We start from the raw sequence: 17983 nt of genomic DNA, 5'->3' as shown, positions 1-17983 counted from the left end.
ATGCAACAAACCTGGCAGAAATGCTGGTTATTGGTGATGAATTTTAAAAGTTCTATGTAAAGACTAGTTTATAATTTTCTCAGTCATGGCACTGTTGACATTATGGGACAGATAATTCATTCTTGGGGGAAGAGGGCTTTTCCTGTGTATTGTAGGATGTTTAGCAGTAGCCTTGAACTCGACCCACTAGATACCAGTAGCACCCCATAAATAAACTGTGGCAACCAAAAATTTCAGATACTGACAACTGCCCCCTGGTTGAGAGCCCCCTAGTGCCAAGAAGAGTTAAAAATGACAATCTGCTGGCAGTGAAAGGCCAGTGATCTCCTAAGTGGTCCATAAGAAGTCAGCCTTTAAATTAGCTTTATTCCTACAGCCTAAGTAAGTTGACCTGGAGAATTATGTGACTAATTGTATGGAGATATCAACAAGTAAATTCAGAAGTATTATACATAAAAAAGTATTCACTTTTTCAAGGGCCTAATTATTTAAGAGGAATTATTCTTTGGTAGAAAAACTAAAAAACTTCCTAATATTAAATATCTTAATTATATTCTATCTTGAAAGAAAATATCTTAAAATTATAAAATGCAGATCTCAGTGTCTTATAAGACAGAGGATAGTAGACAAAATGCACTTAATGAAGTCAACATCAACACAACATTTGCTACTTTTATGGGACCTTTCACTGGAGCAGTTCAAAAGGTATTTTATAAGCAAATTAATACTTGCAATTGCACCTTGGAAAGATACATGTCAAGTGTCAGTCTGGTCATTAAAACCAAAGCAGAGAGAAATTCAGTGCACTAATGATAAGATTGGGGCTTTTCTGGTGGCTCAGTTGTAAATAACGCACCTGTCAATGCAGCTGACTCAGGTTTGATCCCTGAATTGGGAAGATCCCCCAGAAAAGGAAATAGCAACCCACTCCAGTATTCTTGCCTGGAGAATTCCATGGACAGAGGAGCCTGGCAGGCTACTATCCATGAGATCACAATGGAGTTGGACACGACTGAGCAACTAATACTTATCAATGCAGCAGACATGGGTTCAGTCTCTAATCCGGGAAGACCCCACATGCTACAGAGCAACTAAGCCAGTGCACCACAACTACTGAAGCCCACACGCCCTAGACCCGGGAGCCACAACAAGAGAAGCCACCGCAGTGAGAAGCCTGGGCACTGCAACTAGAGAGCTGCTCACTGCAACTAGTGACCCCTCATTCATTGCAACTAGAGAAAACACCAGAGCAGCAACGAAGACCCAGCCCAGCCAAAGATAAATAAATAAAATTATTTTGTAAAAAGTTATGTTTATACTATGTTGTAGTTTACTTAGTGCACAACAGTATTATGTAAGAAAAACAATATTCATACCTTAATTTTCAAATACTGATTGCTAAAAGAATGCTAACCATCATCTAAGCCTTTATTGGGTAGTAACATTAAAAAACACTGATCACAGATCAGAAAAACAAATATAATAATAACAAAATGGCTTGAAATATTGTGAGAATTACCAAAAGGTGACAGAGACATGAAGTTAGCAAATACTGTAGGGAAGATGGTACCAATGTACTTGTTCAACACTGAGTTGTCATAAATGTTTACTTTGTTAAAAAAAAAAAAGAAGAAGAAGCATTATCTGTGAAGCACAATAAAAATGTGTGTCTGTCTTTCTGGGTGTTCTTATACATAAATCAACACACATTAAGACACAGGTGACAACTGTATCCATGAGAATGTGTGTATGTTCCCATGTTATCAGCTCTACTGAAACTGATCCATCTGTGCAAATGGGAACATTTGTAGACTTTGGATAAATGGGCTGAGATATGTAGGGGCATTGAGGGCCACTCATGACCACGGGACTGTGAGCTCCAAACTCCAGTGAGGAGAATAATAAGAAACAAGGGACTTCACAGGCAGTCCAGTGGTTAAGATTCTGAGCTTCCACTGCAGGGGACATGGGTCCAATCCCTGGTAGGGAACTAAGATCCCACATGCTGTGTGGCCATACATCCCCTCCTAAAAAGGCAATTCAAAGAAAAAAAATACACCTGCCTCTGACTATTTCTACAGTTAAATCATTAAAACTATTAATGTAGTCTGTATGTCTTATCTGGGTCACCAGTGGGTTTTACCAATTCCACACGGAAAGTGTCACCAGTATCAGTAAGTTTACATTCCTAATACCAAAGACACTTGGAAAAAATCTTATTTTAGCTGCTGCGCAACAGCTCCTTTCTATCTTTCCTACCACTTGGATCAGAGTGGGAAGTGTAAGACAGGAAGTCAGGAGCTGTATGCCTTCAGCAAGATGTCATGGGAAAATGATACCACTTTTTGAAATTAAACTGATGTCCAATAAAATGAAGCTATAAATCCCAGGTTTGTGAATGTGCAGGGAACCAGGCCAGGGTTCATCTGTGATGACCACACCAACTTGTTAGACACTTGCTCCTGAATCTCTCTTCACACATCAAACTCAACATGATCAACATCTGATGCCCCACATAAAACAGCCATGTCCTCTGACTTCCCTACTCTACTTCTTTCCCAGGCTCATAGGCAGAACTGTCCACCTTCCTTCCAGCTTTCCCTGAGTCCAGCATGCTGCCAAGCCCTGAAAACTCTAGTCTTGCAATGTTTCATGGCTCAGTCCCTCATTTTAAGGTCCACATTCACCACCTGAGTGTCAGGTTGCATTATCATTTAAAAAAACAAAATAAAACAAACTCTTTTCTTAATCATAATCAGTGCAAATGAATTTGCAAAGTAAATAAAGACTAGATATATGCTAGAAGTCTTATAAAACCAATCTTAAGATGTTGATGTTTTGATTTTCCAGACTTGTGTTATGTGTTCTTAAAGATACAAATTTACATATTTAAACAAAATATGATTAGTATGAACATACTGTTTAGTGTATCTTCATTTAGAATTTCATAAAAATATTTATTTTAAATGGCTATATAATATTACAGTATATGTGATCATTTATTTAACAAATTCCTACTGGTAGATATTCAATCTCCAATAGTTTGCTAATATAAATTACTCCGTGTCAAATATCCTTGAAGCTCAATCTTTGCAAATAACCTTAATGCTTTCCTCAGATGAATTCTCAGATGTGTAATTGCTGAGAATAAGGTACGTACATTTTAAGAGAAAGCTGTTAAGTATTGCCAACCTCCAGAAAAATGATACCATTTTCAACTTCCACCTGTTTCCCTGCACATTCATAAGCCTGGGTGTTATAGCTCTGTTTTAATTGACATCAGTTTGATACCAAAAAGTGGAGTCTATTTCCCAGGACATCTTAATGGAAACACAATAGCTCCTGACTCCCTGTCCCCTGCATATGCCCACTTGGGACCATGTGCTCTCACTTCTCAGAGTAAACCCCCAAAGGTCGTCTCTGTGTCACTCCATCCCAGGACATCTCTTCTACAAAACTGTTCCCACTGACCTCTCCATCCTTCATGTCCATGAGTCAGCTTTCTTGGGGTCACTAGGTAGTTGTGAGGGTTGGATATGAAAATGTATGCTACACACCTGGTAGTTCTTTTCCCTGAATGCTCTGCAGGTGCCTGGTTCTTCACTCACTGGATCAGGGCATCGTGCCTTTGCTCATGTTGGTCTCACCTCCGAGAATGCCTTTCACATGCATTTCCACCTGCTGAAGCCCTGACCACACATCACTAAGTCTGTCTCATGTGCCTAATTCTTCAGAAATGCTCTCCCTGTACCCTATATGTGCTTATCCCAATACTAACAGATGTTGTATTATCTTTTCCTAAATTTCTATAAAAATTCTGACCACCTTCTAGTTTATAAAACTAATATACCTATTTTCTTGTTTCTTCAACTGGCCTGTATATGTTGACAGCAGGATCTGTACTGGACTTGACTTTTTCTTATTTTTATTCCCTGTGGAGCCCTGAGACAAAGAAGCTTCTGCAGAAAGCTGAGGTTTTTAATCAGGCCAGAGAATTTATGGAAAATCTATCACCATATTATTTAGACATATGATAAGCTGGACAAAAAGAAACATGGCAGATGGATCCTGCAGCCATAAATAAAACTTCAAATGGCCAACACCTCATTCTCATGGGACAGACAACAACTTCCACCATATAAGTGTTTATAGTAATTTTATACAGTATAAAAACTACAACAATCATTGGTCAAGCATCTACTCTGACCCCTGTGCTGGGTGCTTTACATGTCTTATCTTGTTTAAGTTGTACAACAAGCCTACGGGTTAGGTCCTATCAATTCCATTTTTCCAAAAGAAGACTGAGGCTTAATTAGTCTGCCTGAAATTTCAGAGTCCATTAAGTCATAGGATGAGACTCAAACCCACATCTGTCAGCCTCTTTTCCATTCTGCTGATTAACTCCTTAAACCTGGACGGTCTGGTATCTTATCATGTGTCTGTGTAGCTAGAACAGAGAAAGTGGGGAGAGGTGTAGCTGCAGTTAAAGGAACGGGCCTACCATGGAGATCCTGTGGCCAGAGAGTTGAAGCATGATGTGGACATGGGTACATATAACACGGTGAGTGAGACAAGAGGGATGACATCACTGAGCAGAGAGAGTACCTGAGGTCAGGTTCCCCAGGAGACAAACCAAACAGACTTCCTGCCCTGCTTGGAGAGCGAGACTCATTCTTTATCCCATCAGGTGGTGAAAGAACCTCACATACACTGCTGCACGAGGCTGTCTCTGACTCCAGGTCCAGGCAGGGCTAAGCCTATGGGAAATCCCTCCAGTCCCTGTAGGAGGCTGGTGTGGGGAAGGTAGGAGCAGGATGAAAACTGCCTGTGATGAAGATGAGACTCCACCAAGAAGATGCAAAGAAATGCAGTGGAATCACACAGAGTTGAATTATAAAGCATAAGTGCAATTTGAAGAATATGAAAGTAAGTAAATCTATAGGGGAAGTGGCACAGAACTTTCTAGAGCCTAATGCTCAGTCATAACAGGGACCTGAGCTCAATTTCAACCTGTCAAAGGATGTTTAATAGAAATCACAGGTTATCACTTATAAGAAATGCTTATGGGAGAGAAAGGAATTTACCAGAAGGCCTTGTTCAAATGAGTAAAGAGGTCTGGATGGGCCTGAGACTCTGCATTTCTAGAAAGCTCCAGGAGATGTAGGAGCTGCTGGCCCTGACACCACAGTCTGAATCACAAGGAATTAGAAAGCCAGTAAGGGAAGTGGGACAATCTGGAATGAGGAGAGGGGTTGCTGAGGAGACACTATGTAAAAAAGGAGAAAATGTAGGAAACGAATATTTTTGCACATTACAGCAAGGTCTAGTAAGTATCTCTAAAGTGTATTATAGAAATAAGAGCTCTGAGCTTATTTATATTTATATAAATATAACAAACCAAAACCAATCTATCCTGAGAGCTGGATAAATGCTTTAAAATGTCCCAGAACTCTAAAATCATTAAATCAACCACAAAACCATCTAAATGAAAACTATCTAAATGAAAATTGAAACCAGTGTTCAGAATCTAACTGGGAAGATTAAGGTGCTATTTACATCATCTGGGATCTTTATTTTTACTTGCTATTTCTTCCCTGAATTTGAATTCTATGTAGTACCTACTACATTCTCCTATTGATTCTAACTTTCAGGAATCAGGACAACAGAGGAAACAATGGAAAGAGAATAAAGCCCCATTTCGGCTGGGCAGGCTCACTCCCACATCCCTCACAGCAGCCTCTTTCAAACCCAGCACCAAAGGGGTGACCCAGAGTGATGGGGTGGGACAGGTTAGCAGGAGAGGGAACCTGGGATGTTCACAGGTGGAGTAGAATCACTTCCTGAACACGCTGCGTGGGTATTGTCTCCAAACACAGAAATGAAGCTAATGTTGTTAAGGCAGAAGGGGACGACAGAGGATGAGAAGGTTGGATGCCATCAGCAACTTGAAGGATATGAGTTTGAGCAAGCTCCGGGAGTTGGTAATGGACAGGGAGGCCTGATGCTGCAGTCCATGGGGTCACAAAGAGTTGGACACAACTGAGCGACTGAACTGATCTGTGATACGGGGGATAGACCAAGTCAGAGATCAAAAGTCAAGCTACCACAGTCATTAATTCAGCTTCCAAATTCAATTTGCCCTCAAATATTTTGGAATCTCAACAGTCCTATGATTTGCAGTTTTTAAGAAGGAAGAATAGAATCTATTATGTTTGTAAGTTGTACTGCAGAGTTTCTGAAATAATTCCTATTTTATGGCTTTGAGGAAAATTAAGACAAGTGCAAGTTAACAGAATCACATTTACAACAGGAAATCTGACAGACACATTGTCTGAGAGTAAGCTAACATCACCTACAGTGCTCTCAGGGACAGGATTGTATCAAGAGCTGTGGTTAATGTTTTCCCAACAAAACAGTCCTCAGCTTCTTCCTGAACTATGATGGAACTGGAAATAATTATGAGTCACCTTTAGTGCTGCAACTAACTGAAGCTGCTCCCTGGGTATCCTTTTGGCAATAAGTTGAATATATATTTTCTTGTTACAAGGATATCATTCATTAAATTACAGCTATAGTCCACTAGGGGGTTGTGGTGGGAAGAGTTAAAGAGCAGTTCTTTTAGTTGTTCATGCAGTTGTCTTGTGTGTATGTTCTGGTTACTGGCTGCTCACACCTGTGTGTTACTCAACCTTGCAGACAGCAGTTCTTCAGCACCCTCTCTAAGCCCTGCAGACTGCCACTTTCTAGGGAACAAGGATGAAAATAAGATGCCCCTTGATTTTAAGAAGCCTCAAGGTGCCGTGAGATATAGACCTCAAATTACAAAGCACGACACAGATGCTATCTTATATTTTAATTTTGATAAAGTTCACATAACATAAAATTTAACTACTTAACCATTTCTAAGTGGATGGTTTAATGTTCAGTACATTCACATGGTGTGCAACCAAGCTCAAGATTTTTTTTTTTTTTCCCTCATAAAACTGAATTCTATAACCATTAAACAAACAACTACCTATTGCCACTCCCCAAGTCTCTGGAGACCACCATCCTACTTCCTGTCTTCCTGAATTTGACCACTTTGTCAAATTCATAGAATTTCACCACCTCACAAAAGCAGTATTTGTTCCTTTCGTGTCTGACATTTAGCAAGATGCTGTCAAGGTTTAACCATAGGTCAGCATTTCCCTCCTTTTAAACATTGGATAGTTCAATGTAAGGATTAGTTCCTTCCAACTTTTGGCTGCTTTGAACATAGTTGTCCTGTGAATGCTACCTTCAAAGAGTATATAAGATGCTAAGGAAGAATTGAGGGTCTTGAAGATGCATTGGAGTCAACTCAGAAAATGAGACTTTCACCATCCAGGTGATAGAGGGGAAGGTCTCTGAGGCAGAGGGCAGACTGCACACTGGAAGCTGGGAGGATGTGGTGTTTTAGGAGAACCAACACACAACCAGAGTGTAGCGGTGTGTGTAAGTCGGGAGACATTCTGGCAGCAGAGGGAGGTGGGGAAGAGCTTCCTACCAACTTGTCTGCTCTGGTTTATTCTTTTCTTCAAGACTCTGCCCTGTTCCAGGCCAAGGGCCTTAAGTTGAGTATAAAGGAACATCACAGCAGACATGGACACTGGCTGGTTCAGGTCACAAGTCTCTCTGCCATCTTCCATGTGGATCTTCCCTGCTCTGTTCAATTTGTTTTTGACTTTGAGCAAATCTCTATGTCCTGCCTCCATCACAGGCCCTGGTTCCTCACCCTTGACTGAGTCATGATTCTGGGCTCTACTCTAGTAACAACGAACTCACCCCATGGCCCCTGCTGGAGTGGACTTGGGGCTGTGCTCTGGTTCCAGCAGCAGCTCTCCCAGCAAACTAAGGATCAGATCTGTGCTAAATAAAGAAGCAGTCTGTGGGGGGAGGGCAGGGGAATGGTAGCTCAGCGTGGATGTGTAGGAGGAAAAGTCTACAGAAAAGACCAAGTGACAGGAGCAGGTTCTAAACAGAGAGCACCGTGGGAGGAAGAGAAGATTTTAGAAATACAAAGAAGAGACGATGGAAAGGAGATACTGGAGAATTAGGGACATGGAGCTAGGACTGACTTCCCAGACTTTGTATGAATAATGAAGTGTTACATATAGTGTCCTGGGTCAGGTTAAAATTGAGCCCATGAGCCCAGGGCCCACCAGCCACCATGAGGGAGCTCACAATGCAGGGGATAAGAAATGCTTGTATCCCATTCCATGGTCAGTTTCCAAGAAAGATTCACCTACATATCACTGATTAAATCTGCATCCATGAGGTACAAAAAGCCCTCCCCCCACCCCCAACACACTGACAAGGAAACCAAGAGCAGATGTGGTACAAAAACTTTAGCTGGAATTTAAAGAGGCAAATGGCTTAAACTAACCTTTTCTCTTGGGGCAGTGAGTACTCTCAGGTTCTTCAATACCAGAGGCCCATCCAAGCTGTACCTGAAGTTAATATAATAAAAGTCAATCTTTCCTTCATGGGGCCAGGATGGTGGTGGACGATACTCAAGTTCCCGGGGTGCTTCTTTCTCAAGGTCTGTATATTTAATCCCCCTTTCTACTGAAATCATCTGAAACACATATGACATCAAGTGAGTTAGTATCAGAGAGTCTTGTTTATGGATGTTCAGAGACTGTAAATGAGACATTTTTCTTTTTTAATCTTTATATCTGATTTTATATGGTTCAGAGTATCCCGGGTCTTAGCATCCACAAAGGACAGAAACAAGAGTTTGATGAGGCCTTGGATGAATTGCAAATTTGTTTGTCATCTTCAATACTTTTACTTACAGCCACTTCCTCCAACTTTATATTAACACCAAAAGAATTAGAGAAATGAATGCTAAGATTTTATTGATCCACTTTTCACACCTGAATGAAAAACAAGAGCATTTTGTCAAAGAAAAGAATATTTATGGATGCCAATCAGTAATGTGTGGCTACAGAAGGGCCATGTGTTATAGATAACAGAACTGGATGGTCATCAAACCTCCATTTAATTATTAGTCATTTTCTATTCTATTAGAAGAGAGAAGTGGAAAGATTTCATTTTTATTGTTTTTCTCCCTTTAGGAGAAGCTGCAAATATTCAAAAGTACATAATTTACATATTGACCAAGGCCTCCTAAACTACCATGACTCCACAACTTTGAGAGCACTTTCTGAGAGGGAGCTTATCCTACCAGAAAGAAGGGCCACCAGAAATTTCAGGTGTTCACCACGCACAAGAATAAATGATAAAATAGGGGAAGGGCAGAAGATAGGAACATATTAATTAAAGAAACCTCAAAAAACTGAATTCTTTATTTTACAAAATATGAGGAATCACCTATTAAGAAACAAAGATAACCAAGCTGCTAAGAAATTAGCTTCTCTCCAGGATTTCAGAACCTCTTTCCTACAGAGACATTTATTGTATTTGAGGATAGCTTGTGACGAATATAAAACTTTCTCACATGGCACACATAAGACTGAGAAAAAACGTATATATTTTATTTTACATTAACTTTAAGCAGATGAAGAAGAATGTTAAAAAAAAAACTGTATTAACTATGATGTGAAATAATAGTTTTACTATTTTACATAAGAATTGCTTTTATGCCATTTAACAGCAAGGAGACTTGAAAATGTTAAGAATGGAAAGATAGTCATCACCATATTCTCCACTTCGGCACTTTGCCTGACACACCACTGGAACATCCCCATGACCGTGAGAGTGAGAGACAGGACCAGGCCAACCTGCCCGAGATCCAAAGCTAAGTGAGGAAGAAGAGGAATAAAGTCAGTCTCCTTCTCAACCCCTCAGGTGGTTCCTTCTGTCATTTTATGAAGAAGACTCCTTTATTTTTATGAGTTTTAATGGAGTATAGTTATTTACAAAGTTGTGTTAGTTTCAGGTGTACAGTAAAGTGAATCAGCCAGATATATATATATCATCCACTCTTTTAAAGTTACTTTTCCCATATATGTCATTACAGAGTATCAACTAGAGTTCCCTTTGCAATACAGAAGGTCATTTTTAGTTTTCTATTTTATATATAGTACTGAAAACACTCCTTTATAACATTTAAATCATTTTCATGTAATGATAGTATTACTCATAATATTACTTCTGATGACTGAGATAATAATACAGTTAAAAAAAAAAAAAAAACCCACTATGATGGTCTTCCCTGGTGGTGCAATAACTAAGAATCCAAGCACCCAATCAGGGGGCTTAGGTTTGATCCCTGGTCAGGGAACTAGATTCCACATTCCACAACTGAGAGCTCACATGCTGCAACTAAAGTCCTGCCTGTCCCAACTAAGACTGAAGATCCCGCGTGTCCCAACTAAGACCCAGTGGAGCCAAATGAGAAAGTAAATTTTTAAAATACTATGAATTTAGAAAGCATTAACAATGTTGTTGTTGTTGTTCAGTCACTAAGTTGTGTCTGACTCTTTGTGATGCCACAGACTGAAGTACACCAGGCTTCCCTGTCCTTCACTATCTCCTGGGACTTGCTCAAACTCATGTCCATTGAGTTGGTGATGCCATCCAACCATCTCATCCTCTGTCATCCCCTTATCCTCCTGCCCTCAATCTTTCCCAGCATCAGGGTTTCTAATGAGTTGGCTCTTCATGTCAGGTGGCCAAAGTATTGGAGCTTCAGTCCTTCCAATGAATATTCATTACTGTTTTCCTTTAAGATTGACTGGTTTGATCTCCTTGCAGTCCAAAGGACTCTGAAGAGTCTTCTCTAGCACCACAATTAAAAGGCATCAATTCTTCTTCCTATTAGTGGGATATTTTATTACTATAGACTCGCAGTCTTTTCACTTTCTGCCATTAGAATGGTATCATCTGTATATTTAGGGTTATTGATATTTCTCCTGGCAATTGTGTTTCCAGCTTGAGTCATCCAGCCTGGTATTACACATAATGTATTCTTCATATAAGTTAAATAAGTAGGGTAACAATATACAGCCTTGTCATACTTCTTTCCAATTTTGAACCAGTCCATTGTTCCATGCTCTTCACCTGAATACAGGTTTCTCAGGAGACAGGTAAAGTGGTCTGGCATTCCTATCTCTTTCAGAATTTTCAACAGTTTGTACTGATCCACACAATCAAAGGCTTTTGTGTAGTCAATGAAGCAGATGTTTTCCTGGAATTGCGGGGAGCTGGCGTGAGGACCTCCACCCATGGCAAAGGTCATGAGGAAGGAGGCTTGACATACGCAAAGGCGGGATCGAGCCTCAGGAGTCCCCCTGGAAATTCTCGAGCATCTACCCCCAAAACCAGAATCGGCCTACTTTACTACTTTGTGCTCTCACCTACACCTCTGACTTTATGGGGGAGGTGTCCCCCACCACCTCTTTCAGAGAAGGAGTTAACTTAGAGCTCCAGTTAATAATAATTCCTGGGCGTGACAGGAGTGTTCCAAACTTACAAACTCTTCTGAAGGTTCTCTAGCCTGCCTGACAGGCTTGTCCAGCCACATGTGACTGCTCATAGCCTCCCAACCATGAGAGGCACGAGATGCTTTAAACCTTCTAGAAACAGGTTCTTTAGAGAAGTTAGAAAACTATTAGTATAAGTATAGTGGGCTGATTAGAAATTGTATTGGTGAAGGGTTTTTCATTTGTTGAGTCAATGTTTACTGCTAAGTCTCCACATCCCCTGCCCTTATACACATTAATGAATATATAGAAGAAATAAGTATTAACCTTTGAAATTAATCATGTTAGACCTTAGGCTAAGCAAATTCTTTCCTTAATTAAAACCCACTACACCCTCACCCTATAGGAATGTAACTTTATCTAGTACCTTCGGAAGGTGGCGTCTGTTTCAAAAATAATCACCCCTGGAGAAATAAGTGTTCTGGTTGACTGACCGCTGTCACAAGGAGAGGGTCATAAATTGTCAGCAGGCCCCCTGGCCAGAAAATGATGTAACACCCCTAAGACCTCTGTATACATCTGTATGAAGCACCTGACTTAATAAAAGTCAGGACTGCGGACCCCGCGTGACTTTTGTATAACATCTCAGTGTATAAAAACAGACACTGGAAAATAAAGAATTGGGATCAGTTCCTCGAAAGACTGGTCTCCCCATGTCATTCTCTCTCTCAAACTCTGGCTGAGTTTCCATCTGGAGCACGGACCCTGCCATGCTTACTAATTTTGCCTGGGCTTCTAAGATCCGACCGGGGAGGCCTCAGTGTCTCCTCTCCTTTGGGAGAATGGAAGGATGCCTGCAGCCTACATAAGTGGTGCAAACTTCTTGTCTTGAAGTTTTATTGGTTTCCCGTGTAAACCAAGCTACTCAGCCTCTTCACTGAATTTTCCTGCTGAGCTATCCTCATTCTATTACTCTTTATATCTCTAATTAATATTTAATTAAAGCTATCATATCCTGATTGCTGAAGCCGTCTCCCCTTTGAACTCCCTGGATCAGCCAGGGCTGGACCTCAGCATGGAATTCTCTTGCTTTCTGTATGATCCATCAAATGTTGGCAGTTTATTCTCTGGTTCCTCTGCCTTTTATAAACCTAGCCTGTACAACCCTAAGTTTCCAGTTCATGTACTGTTGAAGCCTTGCTTGAATGATTTTGAGCATAACCTTACTAGCATGAGAAATAAGTGCAATTTTATGGTAGCCTGAACATTCTTTGCCATTTCCCATCCAGGGGATTGGAATGAAAACTGACCTTTCCCAGTCCTGTGGCCACTGCTGAGTTTTCCAAATTTGCTGATATATTGAGTGCAGCACTTCAACAACATCACCTTTTAGGATTTGAAATACCTCAGCTGGAATTCCATCACCTCCACTAGCTTTGTTCATAGTAATGCTTCCAAAGGCCCACTTGATTTCACACTCCAGAAAGTCTGCCTCTAGGTGAGTGACCACACCATCATGGTCATCCAGATCATTAAGATCTTTTCTGTACAGTTCTTCTGTGTATTATTGCCAGCTCTTCCTAATCTCTTCTGATTCTCATAGGTCTTTACGATTTCTGTCATTTATCCTATTAATTCCAACTGGATTGAGATACACTTTATGGTATTATATAGGTGAGAGTCATGTCATTATTCAAGGTCATTCCTGGTGGTTCAGTTGGTAAAGAATCTGCCTGCAATGCAGGAGACCCAGGTCAATCCCTGGGTCAGTAAGATCCCCTGGAGAAGCAAATGGCAACCCAATCCAGTATTCTTGCCTGGAGAACTCCATGGACAAATAAGCCTGGCAGGCAACAGTTCATGGGGTCACAAAGAGTCAGACACGACTGAGTGACTTTCACTTTCACACGTCGTTATTCAGATTTTTGTTCTTATGGCTCCAATTTTCATTGTATAATTTCACTTTCTACATCCAGTGTACTTGCAGTTGCAACCACAAAAACAAGGCAATGGGTTCTAAGAGCCAGTGCTTTTAAATCTAAAGTATTACTCTCGTTGTTCCATTATCAAAGACTGTGATTCAGGGTTATTATTATGGAATAGTTAGGGATGGTGAAATTCATGCCATGCACCCCAACAGCTGCTCATTTGTTACCCACACAGCAGTGAGGACACTGTTCTTTGCTACAGAGAATCTTAATCTGCCCAGTACACCCGGCACCTACAACCAAGAGATCCAAGTAGCCCTAAAGTTAGACCTAAACCCTAAGCTGTACAAAAAGCTTAATAGTAAATTTGGTTCTCTCCATCCACGTACAGGACACTACCTGGAATGTTCAGGTCAGCTTACTACAGTTGCATGGACCTCACCCAATTTAAAGAAAGATAAAAAGATAAAAGCTCTCAACAAAGACCTACAGTAAATAAACAAACAAACAAACAAACCACCCAAAGTAATCGACAGATTCAGTGCAATGCCTATCAAACTACCAATGGCATTTTTCACAGCATTAGAACAAAAGCTTTTACATTTTGTATGGAAACACAAAATACTATGAAAAGCCAAAGCAATCTTGAGAAAAACAGAATAGAAATTTGAAGCTGGGTAGAATCAGGTTCCTTGTCTTCAGACTATACTACAAAGCTACAGTAACTGAAACAATATGCTACTGGCACCAAAAACAGAAATATAGATCAATGGAACAAAATGGAAAGTCCAGAGATAAACCCATGCACCTAAGGTTACCTATGACAAAGGAAGCAAGAATACACAATGGAGAAAAGACAGTCTCTTCAATAAGTGGTGCTGGGAAAACTGGACAGCTATATGTAAAAGAATAAAATTAAAACACTCCCTAACATCATACACAAAAGTAAACTCAAATGGATTATAGACATACATGTAACACCAGACAATATATAACTCTTAGATGAAAACTCTTAGATATATATATTCTGATATATAACTCAGAATTCTCTCCGACATAAATTTCATCAAGATCTTTTTTGATTAACCTCCTAGAGTAATGAAAATAAAAGGTAAACTAATGGAACTATATAAGCTTAAAAGATTTTGCACAGCAAAGAACACCATAAACAATACTGAAAAACAACCTTCAGAATGGGGAAAAATATTTGCAAACAAAGTGACTGACAAGGGATTACTCTGAAATACACAAACAGTTTATGCAGTTCAATATTAAAAAAAAAAATCCCAATCAAAATATTGGCAGAAGATTAAAACAGACACTTTCCAACGAAGACATACAGATGGCCAAAAAGCACATAAAAAGATGGTCAACATCTCTAATTATTAAAGAAATACAAATCAAAACTATAGTGAGGTCTTACTTCACACTACTCAGTATGATCATCATCAACCAATCTACAAACAGTAAATGCTGGAGAGGATGTGAAGAAATACTCCTACCCTGTTGCTGGGAATGTAAACTGGTACAGTCACTATAGAGAATGATATGGAAGTTCTTTTAAAAACTAAAACCAGCACTACCATGTGATACAGCAATCCCATTCCTGGACATATATCCAGAGAAAACCATAATTCTAAGACATATATGCACCCTAATGTTCACTGCAGCACTATTCACAATAGCCAGGACATGGAAGCAACCTAAATGTCCATCAATCAAGCAATGGGTAAGGAAGATGTGTGGTATCATATATACAATGGAGTATTATCCAGCCGTAACAAAGGGAAGATAATGCCATTTGCAACAACATGGGTAGACCTAGAGATTTTCATACTAAATGAAGTATGTCAGACAGTGAAACATAGAATATGATATTGCTTATACATGAATTCTAACAAAAGGCAACAAATGAACTTATCTACAAATCAGAAATAGAGTCACAGATGCAGAAAATAAACTTATGCTTACCAGGGGATGAGGGAAGGGAGGGATAAATTGAAAGACTGGGACTGACACAGACATACTACTATATATAAAATAAGAAAATAGATAATTAATAAGAAACAAATGTAAAGTACAGGGAACTCTGTAATAACCTATATAGGAAAAGAATCAAAAAAGGAGTGTATATATGTATACGTATTTCAGATTCATTTTGCTATACACCGTAAACTAAGACAACTGTGTAAACCAGTAAAACCTAAAAGAATGGTCTGAGCCAGCCAAAGCAGGGGCCCAAGACACCACAGGTCTGCTGGAGGCACTTTCAAATCTGGTCTTTCTCTTAAAGATTCTGAAAGTCCAAAATAGAAATTCTTTTCTAAAGGATAATTTATTTGAAATATTAATTAAAATGCAAATTCCTAAAGAAAAAGATACATGCACCCCAGTGTCTATGGGATATGGTAAAAGAATCTTTGATAAAGTGGATATATGTAAAACAGATTCACTTGGCTGTACACCTGAAGCTAACACAACATCATAAATCAACGATACGCCAATCAAAAATTTTTTAAAGAGGTCTCAACAAGGACCTACTGTAAATAAATAAGTAAATGGAAAAAAAGATGAAAGTGCTCATCATGACACAAATGAGTTCACAAGAACCACACAGTGGAGTCACATGCTGCAGACACTGTAATTCACTAGAACCAAGCAGTATATATTAGACAAGATGGCAAGAGTTTAATAACTACAAAGTTATAAACTGTAAACATACTACAAATATTCACATATTTACTTACTTTCTACCAGAATCAGGGCCCCAAAGGCAACAACAGTGACAAAGATGGCACAGATGACATCCAGATACACAGCAAGCCATCGGGACGTCGTCAAAAGTAGGAACCAAGCCTCTGGATTTGTGAACCGTAATAAGCATAATACATAAACAAAAAAACCATGTTAACTGCTTCTAATGAGGGAGAGCATTTCCTCAGCTGAGGTACAGAAGATTTTATACAAGGTAGGAGAGCAAAGCCACACACTCAAGGAACCTGAAGATTCCAGAAAACTAGGTTATAACCCAAGACAAGGTATGGGACACACAGGAATCAGTCCAGGAAGCAAGCATTATACTGGATGCTTGGGGCTGGTGCACTGGGAAAACCCAGAGGGATGGTACAGGGAGGGAGGAGGGAGGAGGGTTCAGGATGGGGAACACGTGTATACCTGTGGCAGATTCATGTTGATATGTGGCAAAACCAATACAATATTGTAAAGTTAAAAAATAAAATAAAATTAAAAAAAAAGAAAATGTCAATCCACAGGTTATCAACAGAAATACGATCACAAGAAAGAAGATGGAAAATCGTCTCATTGGTGCATTTTCTGCAGTGCCGGGCCTCAGTGTGAAGATCGTCCTCTCACATGTCTACTGTTCCCAGTTCTCAGACAGCAGAGCTCACACTGTTTCCAGCACCTTCTGCACTCACCACAGGGCCCTGCAGTGTTTATTCTTAGGAGCCAGTATCTACATGACCATCAGCCAACAGGATCTGCATGTGGCTTTCAAAATGCTATTTTATCTTCAAAATACAGTAACGATTGAAAAGTTTGACCAGGATTTTATAGACTTAGAGGAAATTCTGAATTTTCTACCTAGGAAAAACAACTTCACTGATACAAAGTATAATCAAGTGGGTGGCAAATCAGGAAATTAGTTTTGTCAATCACATCTGCTACCCTCCATGCTCTGAAAAGAGTTGGCAAACTACAGCCTGGGGGACAAGAATAGCGACCACCTGGTTCTGAAAAGGAAATTTTATTAGAAAACAGCCATTTACTGATGTATTATCTTTGCCTGTCTTTGTGCTACAACAGCCAAGGTGAGTAGTTGCAATAGACACAGTATAGCACACAAAGCCTACAATATTTTCTATCTGGATCTTTGCAAAAAACAAAATTTTACTGAGTCCTGCCCTAAAGAGATAGAAGTCCACAGGGCACAGTGATGGAAGGACAATGCAAGCCAGTCAGGGGAGAAAAGCAGGGGCTGACAGGGAAGAGGGGAGCACAGAAGGGATGCTGAGAGGAAGGGGTGGGCGAGGTGGGTGGCATAGGGGGACATGCAGGTGACACAGAGAGAGGTGCTGGCCTACTAGGCCACCTGAGATGGAGATCAGGCCTCAGAAGGCAGCACATCCCATCTGAAATTATTTCCAGAAACTTACAGACCTGAGTGCAAATCCTGATATGCATCAAACAGCTCCTGAAAGCTCTTTTCAGCTTTGTATGCTCTGATGGTCCGGAGTCCCCGCAGAGAAGATGCTAAGTGAGAAAATACCGGGCTCCGTGCTGGGGAAGCAGAGACAGACACACAACAGAGAAAGTCAGGGAAGCTGGATGTGAGGAAACCCACTGACTCCTGGGGTATGTCGTGACTGCTGCTGCTGCTGCTGCTGCTAAGTCACTTCAGTTGTGTCCGACTCTCTGAGACCCCATAGACGGCAGCCCACCAGGCTCCGCCATCCCTGGGATTCTCCAGGCAAGAACACTGGAGTGGGTTACCATTTCCTTTTCCAATGTATGAAAGTGAAAAGTGAAAGCTAAGTCGCTCAGTCATGTCCGACCCTCAGTGACACCATGGACTGCAGCCTTCCAGGCTCCTCCATCCATGGGATTTTCCAGGCAAGAGTACTGGAA

General features: G+C 40.3%; 1 protein-coding gene across 4 annotated transcripts in view; it reads right to left on the bottom strand.

The window, feature by feature from the left end:
* LOC147361902 (ATP-binding cassette sub-family C member 4-like) overlaps window positions 1-17983 on the bottom strand; it is a 162625-nt gene that overhangs the window by 38078 nt on the left and 106564 nt on the right. For 2 of the 4 annotated variants that reach the window (XR_015138372.1, XM_086330236.1), the window contains 4 exons: window positions 17516-17635; window positions 16084-16194; window positions 9681-9781; window positions 8405-8596 (listed from right to left, as the gene is read on the bottom strand). Coding sequence is in view for 2 of the 4 variants with exons in the window: in XM_086330236.1 (XP_086186362.1) it covers window positions 8405-8596; window positions 9681-9781; window positions 16084-16194; window positions 17516-17635 (524 nt within the window). In the remaining 2 variants the exon portion in view is untranslated. Of the gene's footprint in view, window positions 1-8404; window positions 8597-9576; window positions 9782-16083; window positions 16195-17515; window positions 17636-17983 lie in introns of those variants that run through there. The other 2 variants (XM_086330237.1, XR_015138373.1) reach the window with 2 other exon arrangements.

The sequence above is a fragment of the Bos grunniens genome, chromosome 12, assembly GCF_055505025.1.
Source record: "Bos grunniens cultivar Pamir isolate PY7600 chromosome 12, Bosgru_T2T1.0, whole genome shotgun sequence".
Lineage (NCBI taxonomy): Eukaryota > Metazoa > Chordata > Mammalia > Artiodactyla > Bovidae > Bos > Bos grunniens.
The sequence above is the reverse complement of the archived record's forward strand: the minus strand, read 5'-3'. Positions and strand labels throughout refer to the sequence as shown.